This window comes from Capsicum annuum, chromosome 11, assembly GCF_002878395.1.
Source record: "Capsicum annuum cultivar UCD-10X-F1 chromosome 11, UCD10Xv1.1, whole genome shotgun sequence".
Classification (NCBI taxonomy): Eukaryota; Viridiplantae; Streptophyta; class Magnoliopsida; order Solanales; family Solanaceae; genus Capsicum; species Capsicum annuum.
Genome location: NC_061121.1, coordinates 44,257,385 through 44,276,001, shown reverse-complemented (window position 1 = coordinate 44,276,001; position 18,617 = coordinate 44,257,385). Strand labels below are relative to the sequence as shown.

Genomic DNA, 18,617 nt, shown 5'->3' with positions numbered 1-18,617 from the left:
TGAGAATTATGAATTGCATCAAGTAAGTTTGGTATTTGGGGAAAATAGTATTGCGGAGAAAGGGTGTGCGAAGCGTATTGATATGCTTGAAAGTAATTTGTACTGCGTGGGGTCTAGTACTTTATTTTGATATAAGACTGATCGACCTACGCTCCGTACTTAAAATTGGGGTCTAGTTATAAATCCTTATTTCAATATATATATATTATTCGAACCAAATCCAAAATCCAATTGCTTCCTAGTAGCGTTAAATGTTCCTTGGAAAGATTTTGAATCATGTCGTAATTGAATGAGAGCATGTCTTGATTTGGTCCGTGCACCTAGAAATTCAACTTGATAGTTATTCTGACAGATTCATATATTTCTTCCATCTTCCGATGTGGTCCAATCTCACTACATGAAATATTGTGAGCATAACCATTTCAAGAACGATTTATTTGCATCGAAGTGAGTTACCAAATTTTATTTAGCCTTTGCTTTTGTTTCAGACCCAAGTATTAAGCCATGGTTCGATCATAAAGTGTCTCGCGTTTCAATTAGCATTATTCGGAGAGAACCAATCCCAAGAGGGAGATATTGTGATATCCCGAGTTTTCATATCCTAGATATTTCATCTCTTCTTTGTGAATGCGGATTTAAATGGAAGTTAATAATTTTTCCTTCATCCAACTCTTTTAGTAATAGACTCAACTATGTCGTTGTGATTATCATGAGCTTATGCATCGGAAAGTACTCCAAAGCTTAGAAAAATATAACTTGTTCACCAAGCTATTTTAGTTGCGTATCCCCAATTTTCCTTACCTTCTAACCTAACGAGCGACATTCGGGGATGAATGTTTCCAAGGAGGAGATGATGTGATACCCCGATTTTTTCGCGTTAAATATTTCTCTCCCAAGTGTGTCGAGTCGTTAAAGCCTTTTTATCTTGCCAAGAGAAGCTTAGCACTCAAAAATAAAATTTCCTAAGTGTTGAAACTTTCTCACTTAGACCTCTAATATTTGGGTATTTATTTGATGATATTTCCGACATCCGTTTTTCGATTTTCAAGTTGCGTTATGATGGGAAAAGGTCGTAATACATCCCGAGTGAGTTTCGAAATTTTTGGAGTAGCATAAGGGCACATTTGGGTGCCCAAAACAGTGGCGCGATGCGATTAGCATGCTCCAGAAATTTTCAGCATTTCAGGGCCAACTTCAAACGATCATCACTTCTTGAATATAAAGAACTGGGAGATCTGCTATATATCAAGCAAAAGCTCTTTGAGTCTTCTTTCCAATGAAATTGGTTTCACCCCATTCCAACATCAGAGTAATAAGTTACGATCAATTTATTTCAGCATGTCAAATCAGTAACTGAGGGACGGATTTGATTTGGGTCAACTTTGGTCGATCATAACTCCTTATATATGACTAACTGGGTGGCCTACCATATATCATTAAAGATATTTGAGTTAGCTTTCCAAATATATAAATTTTTCAAAAATCCAATACCCGAACGAGTAGTTATTCAGTTTTTCGTGGCCGAGGTACGCAGGATTTTTCTGCCATTTTTCAATTTCCTTAGGGGTAATCCAGTCATTTCACCCTTACTCAATTTCGTGGAAATAAGAATATAAACTGATTTTGGGTATCAAAGTATATTATTTTCAAAAAAAATTCAAAGAAAGAAACCCTACAACCTCTAAATTCCCCTTCCTAAATCTTCCAATTCCACCATGGAAATTCCAAATTAATCCGATAAGTGAAGTCCCCGTTCCGAGCCCTTCGAGATGCACCAATCAATTTGGTGAATAGTGTTCGAAGGAAAGAATTCATTCCAATCATTAATTTTAAGGTGTGTGGGGTTTGAACAAAAATAATTCTTCCGTTCTTGTGCCCGTATCTTTAATTTTTCTTTTGGATTATTATGAGTTTGGCAAATGAATTAATTTCCAAGATATCCTACCATGAGATTTTGATTATGTATATATGTAAATTGTTCAAGCTTGCCAATGATGATTATTTTATGAATTCATATGGTTCTGTAAGCTGGATTATGTCTAAATAATTCAATTGTGAACTTATAAAGATATCAATTGTAAGTTTTGAACCACATGAGTATTTGACTATTTTCGTTCTACGAATTGAGATTTAATATTGGGATACTTTTTGTTTCTATCAAGAATTGATATATTTTGAACATGTATCCACGTTTTAAGTTCAAGAATGAATTATTGGTATTTCCATGTGTTTTCGAGTCATGTGTCAAATTTTGAGCTTCCTTACGTAGATTTGAGTTATTAGGTATATTGATATCGAAGTTGCAATGAGTATTGGTATTTGTTGAATGGTTTTGATGAGTTAAATTGTTGAAAATATTACGTATTGAGTCTTCATATCCTTGTCCAAATGTCAAGTCAGTTATGGTTCAATGCATTGATACGTTGTTGATGTTGAGGAAGATTAAAATGTTTTGAGCTAAAATATGTTGAGTTAGGAATCCACAAATTGATATAATTTGATAAATGGGAAAGTGATTTGATTTGGTCTTTAGGATAGACCCTTGTGATATTATGGTCGATTGCCTAACGCGTTCTGAGCTTGTCTGGGAGTAGTACTTAGCACCGATGGGGAAATTTGGTATTTCCCCAAACCTATGTGGCACCGTAGGGTTGTTTGATGATGATATTATTGGCTAGAGAGCCTGATTGTGATTATTGCAGTTTTAAGGTCGTACTCCCTGGCAAAGAGTATGACGCTCCCGCCAACGGTGGTTTCAAATATTGGTATTCCACGTAGCTCACGTGGGGTTGTTGGTTATAGGAAACTGCCGTGTCCATAAGATTAAGTTTCTTGAATTACCGAGTCACTCTGAGATTTGAGTCAAAGAGTTCAGATGTTTATGATGTTTTATGGTCATTTATGATGATTTATAATTACCTATGATGATTTTTAATGATATGATAATTTATGATGATTTAGGATGATTTATCATAATATATGATTTATAATGATTTACGTGGATTATGAGATTTTATCATATGAACTGTTTATTATGAAAATACAAAAAGTATGATTTGATATAACTCAAGCCAAGTGAGTCATCATTGTTCGTATGCATGTTTGCATGAAATTGATTATACTATTTGTATGGTTGCATGCCCCCCACATACTCAGTACATTTCAAAGTGCTGACCTACATATTTCCTTAGGCTAGATTCTTACCAAAGCGTAGGTACAAGCTGTAGCGCACATATCATGTTCAGCTGGGTTGCAGCTCTTGATCGGCAGATGATTAGTCCTTTTGATTCAGGAACTTGAGTTGTTCAGATTTGAGATGTATTGTATTTTCTGTATTCATTCGTATTGAGTAGGGATAGTTGAGAGTCATTACTCGTCTATCTTTGGTCAGTGCTAGTAGAGGATTCATAGACAGTCATTAATAGTCAGTGTATTCAGTTTCAGATTTGTATATATATGAGCAGAATTGTGACCGTGTAAATTTGCTTTCAAGTTGGTCAGACTAAGTTATGGGTTGTTTCCACATTATTCCTTCTATTTTATGTATTTTATTCAGTTGCTTTGGGTTATGCTAGATGAAGGGTTAGCTTGGGATCACTTGTGACCTTAAGCACCATGTGACGTCTCGGGATCCGATTTCGGGGCGTTACACAATGTTATTAAACATAGCATCAAGGTAATGCAAAATATCACGTGACTTGAAAGAAATTACTTGGATTTGTTATATCCTTTACATGCAGAAAATCCTTGTTTACAACTACCATACAAAATGGTGTCAGAAAAACAAGGAGTTGTTTTCTCTCTTTGTCGAGTGCCACTCTCTACTATATGTCATCTTTCTCGTTTCTAATCCTATTGCTTTACAAAATTTCATGGACAGAAGAATTTGCACCCTAGTCCTACTTATAATCACCTCAAGCGGTAAATAAAATCAACGAACATATCCTCTTTGCAATGTATTGTATGACCACCCATTGGATGATCAAAGCCAAACTCTTCTTCAGCTTGAGCTAACAAGTATTGAAATGATGGTCGGTTCAAATATGATACTGGAATGATAAATCTCTTCTTTTGACTCTCTCCTACATATACTGCACAATGACCTTTTGGAACACCTCCAGATGTTGAAAACCTCCTTTGGATTCCCATTATTGCAAGGTATATATGGTAAAATCTAAAAGGTGAAGGAAAAGAAAGAACAAGAATTTGGAGAACTGCGCAGGCAAAGAAAGTTTGTTAAGTGTCTAAGTACTTGTAATTTTTGTGTCCAAGTATATATAAAAGTTCCATATGCAACAGGTGAGAGACAATGGCACATGAAGTTTCACCTGGTTTTGCCTAGTGTGTTATTGTCAAAGAACTTGCACCATAAATTTGTTGAAGAACAACACTAGGTCCCATTTATTATCTTGATTTCGAACAGATGACACCTTTAAAAATAAGAGACACAATAATGGGTGAAATTGATTACTTAGTCCTGGACCACTTGGTTTAAAGATATCCTGACAGAGAATTGAATAAATTCATCAACCTCTTATTAAAACTAGACAACTTATACTCTTTCATCATTTCATACACAAATTTAAGGCCCCATAAGCATAGCCAACATGTAGGCACATGGCTTTGCCCTCGATGGTTAGTGACAAAAACTTAAGCTCCAACCAAAGCCTTTCCGTAGACTTTTATATGAATAATCCCCCTTTCTTTGATCCATTTCCGTCATCAACTACAAGCATTATCTATTCAGACACCATATTGTTCTAAATTTCTAGTTTCCTTTCTTGCTTCTAATATTCCAAGGAAATTTGCAATTCTCAGTACTAAGAAACTCATCAAGATGGCCAGGAGATGGCAAAAATTTACAGCCAAGCAGAGGAGGAGGATTTCTTTTCAAAGAAATGGTTGCAATACAGATAGTTGTCGTTCATCCTCATCCTTTATAGTTGAAAAACTTCATTTTGTAGTCTATATAATTGATCAAAGGCGATATGTGTTTCCCTTGACTTACCTTGAAAATGAGGCCATTGCTCAACTTTTAAATATGTCTGAAGAAGAGTTTGGACTTCCAAGTAGCGGCCCTATCACATTACCCTGTAATTCAGGCTTCATGAACTACATCATTTCGCTAATCAAGAAAGGTGTAGCTGCTGGATATCTTCACAGAGCATTGCTCGTCTGAATTCCTTCATGTTTTCGTACCTCAACATCTTATTTGCACCAAGAAAGTGGAAACAAATAGCTTCTTGTTTATTAATGCATGACATCATGTTCTGTAAATGATAGATCAAGATAGAATGTATAACAGTTGAGAAATAGGCTACTGAAGGCTTGTTTTATTACAGAGGGAATAGAACATTATCTTGAAATTAACCATATCTATAGCTTTCACAATGATTGAGAAATATTAACATCATCATCACGGAATAGCACAATTATTTATTAAAGGCAATCAGTTTCGTCAATTGAAACTAACAGAGAATCACACAATCTCAAGTCTAATTAAATGAGATTTAACTGAATGAAGTTCAAATTAAAAGAAATCAAAAGTGTTTGTCTTTCAGATTTTCTTGGCAGTTATATTTCATACTTGATGAATCAACCATTTAGAATGGAATAACAGGCTCAGTGGTTACTCCTACACCACACTAATCCGTCACAACTTCAACTTTTTTTTCCTGTAATATGTCATTCTTATCCAAATGTACAAATTGATACTACAAGTGTTCCTCAGGCCACAATACGAAAGCCATAAGTCTTGAGAGACGGAGACATGGTCACAAATATATTAAATTTACCTGTGTAATTTCAATGAGCTTAAAAACTTGGATGTAAATAAGTCATAATATCAGGAGACACTCCAAGACAAACCACCTATTGACATCAAGAAGACTTACAACACCATGGTCTACAATATGCTTGGTGGTAATGAAGATCAGTAAAGCATCCTCAATTTTTAACAAATTGTGAAGAAACTTAGGGCTTTGGGCAGTAGGTGACTAAAGAGTTTTAAAATGATATGTAGGTGACACAAGTCTCAATAATTGAGTGGAGGTGACAATTACTTTATTTTGGATTAAGAAAGTTTGGTGAGTTTGAGAATAGCCCATAAGTTTTTAAATTTACACTTTGATCCTGATAGTTACTTAATAAAATGGGAAACAGAGGGAAAAAAAGGTGCCTTTCTGTCTCTTTTCATTCATTATTGTTTTCTCTCTATTAGCGATTTTTGTTGTTCATTGTTGCTGCTCCTTTATTCATCATATTCTACTTCATTTTCTTCTTGTTGAACATTGTCGTTGTTGTTGTTCTTGTTACCGCTACTATTGCTATTTGACCAAATTCTTAGGTTAAATTTTATTTTGTACATCACTTTCCACTTTGGCATTACTTCTTAGGAGACTTTGGTTAGTAAAATTATGATTTTTAGTTGAATTTTTCATCTGGGTAACTACTATTGTGTTGTTTTTCCAACAATGGGTAGAACGCAATCATGAATCAAACATAAGATCCATTTGTTTAAATAGATAATTCATCTGTTGGGACAAATAAGATATTTTTTTCAATGGAAGACTAATATATTCGATCTATGTTTATGGTTCTATAGGCCATAACATACATTGAACAGATAGCTCATTTGTTGCAACAAATAATTTATTTGTTTAAGCAAATTATTTATATGGTGTAACATGATAAATATCTATTGCAACAGATTATTAAACTATTGCAATAGAACCTAAACTCGGTTCCAACGGGCATGATGTCTGTTGCAACAGGGTAAATATTTGTTGCAACAGAACCCGAACTTGATTCCAACAGACGGTAAATATCTTTTGCAACATATTAGTAACTTGTTGCGATAGAACCTGACCTCGATTCTAATAGATCATAGTCTATTGCAATATGTAAGTCACCTGTTGCAATAGGTTAATTATCTGTTGGAACATGTCACTCATCTGTTGGAATCAGCTTCAAAAGTGCCAGCACTGTAACATTAATCCTAATAAATATATAGTCTGTTGCAACATATGATTTACCTGTTACAATAGATAACTCGTCTGATTAAATTAGCTTCATGAGCATAACATGAATCCTAATAGGTAAGTAATTTGTTGCAACTGATTACAGATCTGCTGGGATTTATTTACAGCACTAAGAAATCACTATTAACTTTTTTAACATAGGACTTTATTTAGGTACCACTAATGGAGGGATCAATAACAATAGGGGTGGATTGTCATGGTCAATGGACCGAAAAGAGCAATCAATATGTATGGCATTGGAACGACGGTGAAATCTAGAGACGATAGCTATGATAGTCCAAAGTGATGTTTAATATGATGATTTTGTGAACTTAATCATCAGTTATTATGGACTGAATTGTCAATCAGAAGAATTCATCATCAGCTACATATACAGCTCCTTTGAAAATTAGATAGTACTACCTTTCAAGATAACCGATCAGGTTCGATTTCGTGCTTATCTTAGTGATTCATCCAGCCCGGTGTTAAGGGTGTACGTGGTTGAAAAGATAAGAGAGAATGAGAAACATAATGTAGAAGAAGATTAACAACAATACATCTTTGATGATAGGTTGGATGATCTAGACATGAATAGTATCAAACACCTACTCCTGTTGATACAACCAATACGATATGTACTTCTTTTTAATCGACACAGTCTGGAAATCTTAAATTAGATGGGACCGACTTTTTTATTAGAATGTAATTCAAGGACAAGAATGAACTATCTACCACTTTGTTTGTTTCTTACTTGAAAAAAGATTTCAGAATAAAGAAGGTTATTAATTCAAGCAGTATCTTTTGCTTCAAATGTGCTAATTCGAAGTGCAAGTAGTAGTTGATAGCGGTGAAGTGTGCAAGTTCTAATAGATTCATCATTCATAAACATGAAAAGCAACACATATGTGGTTAAGATCACATCTCGGGCCAAAATCCTTACGCCACGACAAAGGTCCTCAGTAAATATTTCAGAGTAGCTTCCATGATGTCAACCAATTAACTCCTTATAGAATTCGATGTCCTGGTTAGTTATTTGAAGATACATACCACCAGGTGGATTGCCAATGACTTGGTTAGGGGGGCAATCGAGCATGGGTATGCAGTCTTGGATGCCTACTATTACATGATTGAGTCCACAAATCCCAGAAGTAAGACGACATTGCATCTTGATGAAAACGAAGGTTCAGGTACTTTTTTGTATCCTATGGTGCTTGGATTTAAGGTTTTCTACATTTTAAAATAGACATATCCATCGAAGATACGTTTTTGAGGAGAAGGTATGAGGGAGTTCTTCTAGTGGTGGTGGAACAGGATGCAGAGAATCACATCTTTCATATCGCTTTTTGTGTGGTGGACATGGAAGGTGATGCCTATTATGGATATTTTTGAAACCCTGTGAAGCTGCGTCGAAGATACTAAAGAGTTGAGTTTTGTCTCGGATAGGCATCCAAGTATTCCAAAGATGGGTTCACGTTTCTTCCCTTCAACATACTTTGGTTGTTCCATCAGGCATCTTGGAGAGAATATTTAGACAGGGTAGAGCAACTAAAGCATATAGCAGAGAGGAGTTTTTAGACTGTTCCAATCAAATAACGGATGTGAATCCCAAGTTTGCAGAATTTCTCATACATGTCGATTTCGAGAGATGGATCGGGCATTCTGTCCAGAAGTTAGGTACAATCTTATTGATTTTAGTGTCGTGTTTGAGTTACAAGTTTAATATGATGTCGTACTAAGTGATTATTTTGTATAGGTACAATATTATGACATCAAACATTGTTGAATCGATGAATTCATTGTTTGATGATGAATAACAATTTTCCATCAAGTTATGTTTGAAAAAATAAGCCATAAGAATGACGATTTTTTTAACGAATGGCATGTGCAGTTCAACAAATGTCAATTTGGGGAATATGTTATTACCTCATAAAATAGTAGATTACAAATTCAGTATCACCGGTCATGGTGATGTTGCCACGGTGTATATGCAGAATTTTTGACTTGGATAAATATCCTGTCCACATGCTATGGTAGCGCTTGGTGCTAAATACGGTCATAAATATGGGGCTGAAATTTATGAGCACTACTCGCAATATTATTCAGTGGAAAAATTTGAAATGAGATATAGTGGGTATATTACTCTGATGCCTCTTGAACAATCTTAGGTTGTTCCTGCAGAGCTTATGAGGAGATTAATACCTCCTCCATATATTGACCCAAGCACTATCAAACTGGGAAGACATCCATATAAGAGGAGGCGTGGAGTCGGAGAACCATTTTCATCAAGAAGAAGCAAGTGCTCCATATGTAAGCGTGCTGGCCACAAAAGAACTACATGCCCGGATCGTAATCCACCATGATCATTGTAATTGCAGGAACTTGTATAGTTGTTTATTGTGGACTTTAATATATTTAAATCATTGTTGTGAACTCAATGTTTTCATTTATTATATATAAAATATCTTTGTAATGACTTTTGCATAAAAGAAAGAGGCAAAACATGATCTAAATAATACAACAGACCACAAGTATTTTCAACAGATTACCTATCTGTGGCAACAAATGGACATTAGCTCGAAGAACACAACACAGTTCCATAAAACTTGAATTTCTTCCTCCAACAGATGATAAATCTGTCGCAACATATGGATAATCTATTGACAAAAACCCAGCCGATGACCAATCTATTCCAACACATGGTCCATCTATTGAAAGAACTCAAAAGCTGATTGCTATTCCTATTGGATTAGAAATTGCTCCTTACCTCCAACTGTTGACATGTTAACATATAAAATGTTTATAAGAAGAAATAGCCAGAATGAAAACTGTATAAGAATTAAAAAGCCAAAATTGACTAAAATTTTTTTTTTCATTAAACAGAAAATAAAATACATTACGAATTGATCCGATATAGTAAAATTAAAATACATATGTTAAAAGGAAAAATACATTATAATAATTATTATTATTATCATCAGTAAAGGCAATCAACTAATCAACTCACAGCAGCAGGGCTCTCATCACCCTCTATATCTTTCTGAGCATCGTCTCTCACACGGTGACCAACTTCTTCTGTAGTTCATTAACCTGCCTCTAAAGTTCCTATACTGTGTTGCGCAGAATATCATCATTCAAACTGTTCGCATTTTCTTTTCTATGAAAAGTTGCGACTTTTTCATTTACATTAATATTTCTCACTTCTTCAAAATAGTTTTGAGAAGACTTGATAAGAACCGTTATTATAGATCTATTGCAACAAATCTTCCATCTTTCGCAATAGATTTACCATCTGTTGAAACATATAGATTATCTATTGCGATAGATGGACCATATGTTGGGGATGTTTCGATTTCTTCTAACACCTGATTCATCAGTTACAACATATGGAGAATTTGATTCATCAAAAGTTATGAATGTGTTACATAAAAAGTCATGACTCTTCACCTCTTTTCTAATAGTCATCACATGAGTGCAGATGAATAAACAATGTATGGTATGTTGCAACATATAGATTATCTATTTTAACAGATGGACCATATATTTTAGGGGATGTTTTGATTTCTTCTAACAACTGATTCATCAGTTCCATAGAAATTTTGATTCATCAGATGTTTTAAATATTTTAAAAAAAGTCACGACTCTTCACACCTCTTTTTTAATAGTCATCACATGCATGTAGATAAATAAACAACACTGTAGTGTCTTTGATGGGGTAGGAAGAATAATGTCCATGCATTGGATCCATGTTTTGCATGAGAGCTTTGTATTATTAATCATTCTAGCACGATAGACACAGATAAAGTGCAATGATTTGGTGAATATAGTTTTATACCGATTAGACACTGATCTATCAAAACAAGATCCTGCATTATACAGTTCAGTTTGATAGGCGCAAACTGATAAGGCTGAAGGATTCCAAAATGATGGTGTCGATACCCTATTACAATTTAATGATGGTCTATGCTCATGTTTTTCTGTCAATATTGGGGAAGGGTTCATGTTTTTGGCGGCATTGTAAATTCCAACAGTTATTGGACCGGTTTTAATGGCTCAGTGGACTTCTTGAAAGGCCTCCGAAGCCTCGCACTGCAACAAACAACAACGAAACTAATAGAAATCCCCCTATTAAAAATTTATATAGATAGATTCCTGAAGGAGACTTTTAGACAGCAAAAGGTGCTTGGGAGAATAGCTGTGCGGGAAGGGGGAGGTGGAAAAGGCCATATATCATCTTAGACATTGTTTAAGAGGAAACACATAGGAGCAAGCAAGGTAATTCTAGCGAATATAGCCAATGAAATTGACATGAGAAACAGAAAAACTTAATGAGCTTTAAATTTGGAAGTGTATGCAAATATTAAAATCCATCAGTAATTGAAAAAATAAAGAAGAATGGTGAATAAGAATGGAACAGGACACTTTGCTCGAGAATGAAACTAGCACTCATGGCCTCAATAAAGACTCTCACAAAGTGCAGGACCATAACTCTAAGGAAGAAGTTTTACGATCACAGGAAATTGATACGATTGTCGGTCTGAATTGAAACCTAAACCAACTACTCCTAAATTAAAAATATGGGATCCAGCCAGGGTGGAAATTTCTCAAGTTAAACTTGAATGCCATGCCTTCTCTTTGTGCCTATGATCAGGTCGATCGCAGTAGAAACTAATAGGTTTTAAGTTGGGAAGAAATATCGTGCCTTGTTGTTTCCACTGCCTTTGACCTAAACAGGAGGCATGGTATACAAGTTTAACTTGAGAAATTTCTACCTTGGCTTGATCCCGTATTTTAAATTCAATTGTAGTTGGTTCATGTTTCAATTCAGACCGACAATCTTATCACCTTCCGTGCTCACGAAGCTGCTTCCTTAGAGTTCTGGTCCTATATTTTGTGGGTCTTCATTGAGGCCATGCTCTCTAGCTGCATTCTCTAGCAAAGTGTCCAGCTCTAGTCCTCTTGACTATTTTTCTTTTACTTCAACGATAGATGGATTTTTATTTTTGGGCTTTTATATTCGTAGCTCATCCAGTTTTTACATTTTTCATGTCAATTTCATCTGCTAAGTTTGCTACACTTTCTTTCCTACCCTGTGTTTCCTCAAGGTCTGAGATGATATATGGCCTTCTCAACCTCTCTCTTCAAGCACAAGGATTCTCCCAAGAACCTACTACTATATAATAGTCTACTCTAGTAACCCATCCATATAAATTTTGACAAGGGAATTTCTATTGGTTCCATCATTGTTTGCTGTAGTGCGAGGTTTCGGAGGCCTTTCATGAAGTCCATTGAGTCATTAAAACTTGTCCAATCACAATTGGATATTTGGATTGTTGCCAAAAAATTAAACCCTTCCCTAAACTTGACACAAAAACATAAGCATAAATGGTTATTAAATTATTACAGGGTATCGACACCACCTACTGGTCCCTCAGCCTTACCAGTTCGAACATAACAATCTTAACTATAAAATGCCATATCTTGTTTGAAGAATTAGCACCTAATAGGTAAGGAACAAACATTCAAAAAATTATTATACTGGATGTGTGTTTTCACGATAGGTTGATCAGTAATACATACCTCCCACATATGAAGTGGTTTCATCTTATTCCTCCAAACCCATCTTTACTCTAGCTTTTACTACTGGTCAAGCAAAAAATGGATCCAGTTTCACATTCTTTTATCTACAGACAAAAGAAACACATTTGATGTCAAACAAGAGAAGAAGAAAAAGAACATTACAAAAAGGTAGCACAATATTGAGCTAATCAACAGATGACCAATCTGGTGCAAAGATTGCCCATCTGCTCAACTAGAGGCATCTATTGCAATAAATAGATGACATATTGCAACAAATTAGCCATCTGTTAGAATAAATCAAACCATCCTTGCTACCATTTTGATTTCTCCAAACAGTTGCTCCGTATAAAAGGGTAACACAAAATTGGATGAATCAATCCATGACCAATCAACAAATTACCCATTTGTTCAATTGATGAGGTATTTTACAATAGATATACAAACAATGCTTCGTTCATTCAAGAACAATAGTGAACCATACCTACAATATGAAAAAAGTGAAGAGATCAGAACATCCAGTTCAGTTGAGAAAAGATATTGATCAGTTAAAATAAAAAACAATCCTCATCCAAAAGAAGAGAGAAAAAAGAGGCAAAAAGGAAAGATAGAGATAAAGAAGAAAGAGTGATAGATGAATTCAGTTGAGTCTTGAGTATTACTTATGTTATGGATAAAAGCGATAGTATTCTTATATATATGTGTTTTAAATATTCATTAATAACTTATGAATTTTGAAGGGCACGAGGAGACGGTGACATTGAAAAGACCAGATAAGACTACTCTCTTAGGAGATTTTTGAGTTATCCAAGAAATATTTTTTACTACCTTAGTGTTTTAACTATTTTAATCTTGAACAAGAAATGCCTAAATTTCATTTAAAAAAAGGGGTCTTAAAACATCTAAGTGCAACAGATAATAATTTCTTTTATAAAATTTCCAAAGATCGGTCATCAATGTCTCTATTGTGTATTGAAGTGTATATTAGTAATACACTCTATTTCCTATGTATTAGTAGTTCAAAGACTTTAATACATGCATTAACTTATTAAATAAACTTAATACCCTTCAATTTCCCTCTCAAAATATTTCACCATTCCTTTTTCCTCCATTTTAATTTGCACTAGTGAATCTTTTCAAAATATTTCACAATTTCTTTTCCCACTATTTGAATTTAGCAAAATGAATGGTTGATTTAAATAAATATAAAATATTATTTTCTTTGCTTCGAGAGTCTTTAATGAGATTTACAAAAAAATTGAGTCTATTTCTTAATTTTACGTCTTATATTTTATTTTTGTTTCAACTTTGTTAATCCGTCAGCATAACATTTTTGCGCAAAGACGAAGGCCTTGAAAGTAATCCTAAACCTCTATATAATAGTTCAACAATATTAATTATGTATTAAATAACAAAAGAATTTTGTTGCAAAGAAGTGTATAAAATCAAAAAAGGTTATTTTTGTAAACAAAATTTCTTTTATAGAAATTATGTATGATGTATTATTTCTTGTATATCAAACCAAACAATGTATAAGAATTAATACAGGCATAACTAGTACAAGATTAAATAATACAAGTATTACTAATGCAACCATTAGTAATACAGTATATTTTACATTGTTCTTATAAACTCTACCAAACGATCCCTGATTGATTAATCTAGGACTAGGGGTGATTTCTCATAGGGTCTACTACAAATTCAATTGAGTCTTTGGTCAATCGAATGATGAGATGGTATTGTGTTCCTCCTGACCAGATTCATCAATCGATCACTCTACGTTGAACTGATTCTTGCTACCTTAAATATTAGACCAATAACTTAATTGATTAATCTATGACTAGGGGTAAGTTCTCATAGGGTCAACTACAACTTCAATTGAGTCTTTGGGCAATTGAATGAGGAGACGTTATTGTGCTCCTCCCAACCAGATTCATCGATCGATCACTTTGAGCTGAATCAATTGTTACTACCTCATATATTAGACCAATACCTTAATTGATTAATCTAGGAACAGGGGTGAGTTCTCATAGGGTCAAATATAACATTGATTGAGTTTTTAGGTAATTTAATGACGAGACGGTATTGTGATCCTCCCAACCAGAGTCATCGATCGATCACTTTGAGTTGAACCAATACTTACTACCTCATATGCTAGACCAATATCTTACTTGATTAATCTAGGACCAGGGGTGAGTTCTCATCGGGTTAATAATAACGTCAATTGAGTCTTTGGGCAATTGAATAATGAGATGGTATTGCGTTCATCCCTACTAGTGTCGTCGATCGATCATTCCGAGCTGAACCAATTCTTATTACCTCATATGTTAGACCAATAACTTAATTGATTAATCTTAGACCAGGGGTGAGTTCTCATAGGGTCAACTACACCTTTAATTGAGTTTTTTATCAATTGAATGATAAGGCAGTAATGCATTCCTCCCGACCATAATTGTCTATCGATCATTTTGAGCTGAACCGATTCTTACTTTCTTATATATTAGACCAATACCTTAATTGATTAATCTAGCACTAGGGGTGAGTTATCATAAGGTAAACTACAACTTTAATTGAGTCTTTGGGCAATTCAATAAACAGACGGTATTGTGTTCGTCCCAACCAGAGTCTTCGATCGATCACTCTCAGCTGAACCGATTCTTACTACCTCATATATTAGACCTATTCCGTAATTCATTAATATAGGACTAGGGGTGAGTTCTCATAGGGTCAACTACAACTTTAATTGAGTTTTTGGGAAATTGAATGATGAGACGGTATTGCGTTCCTTCTGACCAGAGTCTTTGATCGATCACTCTAAGCTAAACAGATTCTTACTACCTCAATTAATTAACTTAGGACCAGGGATGAGTTCTCATAGGGTCAACTACAACAGATGGTACCCCTTATTTGATAATTTACAATAGATGGGTAATTTTTTGAGACATATGACAATCAAATTGATAATTTACAAGAGATGGGTAGTCTTTCGCAATAGATTGCCTAATTTTTTTGATAATTTGCAATAGATTAGTATCTGATGCAACAGGCTGAACATTTGTTTTTATACAATTTAAATTGAGTTCATATACCTAAATTGATTATTCTAGGACTAGGGGTGGGTCAGTTCATCGGGTCAACTACAACTTCAATTGAGTCTTTTGGTAATTGCACGATGAGAGTGTTAAAAATTATGAAAATCTTTTATAATTTTAAAATATAATTAAGATAAATTTGGAAAAAATTAGTATATTTGAAACTTGTCATTCTTTTCCAAAATAAAACACAAACCATACAAATCATCTATTTGCGTGAAAAATATTTCATCATTTTAAATCCCTAGTTCTCACTTTTTTCTCTTACTCGCTCATTATACAATATAGACAACATCTACAACTGCTCAACAAATTGCTCTACCCTTTACAATAGATCAATTTTCTTCTCATTTTTTACCACCTAGTTGTTATTTTTTACTTTATACTTGCTTGTATCAGTTGTTTTCTTTGTCTTTGTAGGTAACGAAGTTCTAGAAGGGTTCTATATTTGTTATTTTCTTCTAAAAATAAGGGATTTTAAGTTAATATTGACAAAAAAAATTTAGTTTTATTATCTTCGAGAATGGGTTTATAGTTTTGAGTTTTGATGGTAAAATTGTAGGAAGAACTCAGCAAAACCCTACTTTGTATCGTAGTGCTTCGTTGACTATCGTGGTATTGTTGGATGGTGTTTTGGCGGTTGTAGTGGTGGTCTTCATCGTCGTTATGGTGGTCGAACTGGCCATGGTTGTTGCTGGCATTAGTTGGTAGTGTTTGTGGTGGCTGTTGGTGGTGTTGGTATTCATGGTGTTTGTGGCATTTGTGGCATTGATTAGTAGTGTTTACGGTGGTGGTGGCTATTGGTGTGTCGTTATTAGTGTTGTTTGTCATGTATTTTTATAATTTATGTGTACATTAATTGTCATGTAGTTTTGATTTTTCTGTTTTTGTAGGAAAAGATGTTTCCTAAAAGAAAAGAAAGTGAAAGTGGATACCACCCCAAAGAAAAGGCTATAGTACAAAGGGATTCGGAGGAGCCTCCTAAACAATCTAACTTAGAGAAATAAAGTAAAGCTGAGGAGAGATATGAAAACATTGAGGGAGGTAGACAAGGGTCTGTAGATGGTGATGAAGAAAATGAAAGTGAGAAAGAGGAGTAAGTAGAGATTGTGAAAAAAAAAAAGAAAGAGGATATAATACCCCCCATTTTCATGCTTATAATGACGCGATTTGCTGAATCGGAATGCTACACGGTGCTCATGACCTCAAAGTACGACAAACTTACCCATGACTGATATCTGTACCTGTATATTGCATAAGATAACATAATAATGTGGAAACATTCATTGATAGGCCATAATTTTTGATCATGAACATAAATGAATAACATAACATCAATGTGGGGTAATAGATTACCCAAAATAAAATTGAAGTCTAAAACATGATAGTCTATATCTAGTCCGCATCTAGTCTGAAAGCCTCTACTGTTTGAAGAATCTGAATAAGGAGTTGATGGGACATGTCCCAAACTAACTCCAACTACTAATCTAATCAATGAGATACTAGAAAATCATTATGTCCTTGAAGGATGAGGACTCACTTCTACTCTGATTGCTGAATTTGGAATCTACTGCTGATCTAGAACTTGTGTATCTGAACACATGGTATAACATAAAATGAAAGCACCATAGCGCGAATGCGTCGGTGCATATGTACCGAGTATACATGTGAGGTAGTCTATATGCAATGGTTTGTATGAATGAATAATGCTAACTGACTATCAAGCTATGAACTCTTATACTTAAGAAAGTCTTATGACTCAGGAAAAATCTCCTTGATCTCATGACTCAGTCAGTTGTCGGATATCAGTAGTATTCCATCAGCCATGAAAATTTAGTAACTCAGTCTATGCACATTTCAGTTTAGTTAATCATGTTTATTTTCTATTTGGATGGGAGTAAGAATTAGCACCGAGTGAACCCAAGGATGGAAACTCACCTGTTATATGAGGGTGTGATTCTTAGAAGCACTCCTTACATTCCAGAACTATGTAGCAAGCATAGGTTGAGATATCGTAGCTTGTTATAAGGGTAGATAAGGTGGCTTAACATGTTATGTGAGGGTTGCATCCATTCTCTCTAGAGTTTCCTGTTATATAAGGGTTACTCACATGTTGTCCTCACCAGTGGCGCGGTATTAACACTCTTCCAATCACGGCATAGATTGGACCCCAGCTCAGCTATTATAGCATATTTGGGGCATATCGGTTAGATACTACTTCCCACAATTTGATGTTGCAGAATCAGGACAGTCAGATACAGTCAATCAGTCTCAGTTTTATGTTATACAATGGGTTCAGATACACGAGTTCCAGATCAGCAGTAGAATCCAGATTCAGCAGTAAGAGTAAAAGTGAGTCCTCATCCTTTGAGGACATAATAATTTTCTAATATCTCATTGATTAGCTTAGTAGTTGGAGTTAGTTGGGGACATGTCCCATCAACTCCTTATTCAGATTCTTCAAATAGTAGGGGATTTCAGACTAGATGCAGACTAGATACAGACTATCATATTTTAGACTTTAGTTTTGTTTTGGGTATTCTATTACCCCACATTGATGTTATGTTATTCAGTTATGTTCATGATCGAACATTATGGCCTTGTAGTGAATGTTTCTGCATTATTATGTTATCTTATGGTAAATTGACAATTTCCATTTGAGCTACCTCCGCGACGTGCTGAAGGCTCAGGTCAAACACTGTCTCACTAAAAAGGCTCTAACTCTTCGTCCGGGTGTTGGATTTGGGTGAATTATATATCGATAGAAATCTTATTCAATTTCTCGTGTATAAGAATGAATTCTTATTTAAAAGAAAGTCCTAATATTCTTGAGATGATTTTCGAGCTATGAAAAAATAGGGGTATTACAATATCTCCCCCTTAAGAACATTCATCCTCGAATGATACTGACTGGGAAGGGAAAGAATACACT

The 18,617-nt window shown here is 34.7% G+C and overlaps 2 protein-coding genes across 2 annotated transcripts; one reads left to right on the top strand and one right to left on the bottom strand.

Annotated features, from left to right (window-relative positions):
• Positions 1 to 3,694: 3,694 nt before the first annotated feature.
• LOC124888461 (auxin-responsive protein SAUR24-like) lies at positions 3,695 to 4,257 on the bottom strand. The gene has a single exon (XM_047398750.1). It carries the CDS (start codon positions 4,147 to 4,149, stop codon positions 3,910 to 3,912), a length of 240 nt encoding a protein of 79 aa, XP_047254706.1. The 5' UTR covers positions 4,150 to 4,257; the 3' UTR covers positions 3,695 to 3,909.
• Positions 4,258 to 4,565: 308 nt separating this feature from the next.
• Positions 4,566 to 5,388, top strand: LOC124888460 (auxin-responsive protein SAUR68-like). The gene has a single exon (XM_047398749.1). It carries the CDS (start codon positions 4,838 to 4,840, stop codon positions 5,177 to 5,179), a length of 342 nt encoding a protein of 113 aa, XP_047254705.1. The 5' UTR covers positions 4,566 to 4,837; the 3' UTR covers positions 5,180 to 5,388.
• The last annotated feature ends 13,229 nt before the right edge of the window (positions 5,389 to 18,617 follow it).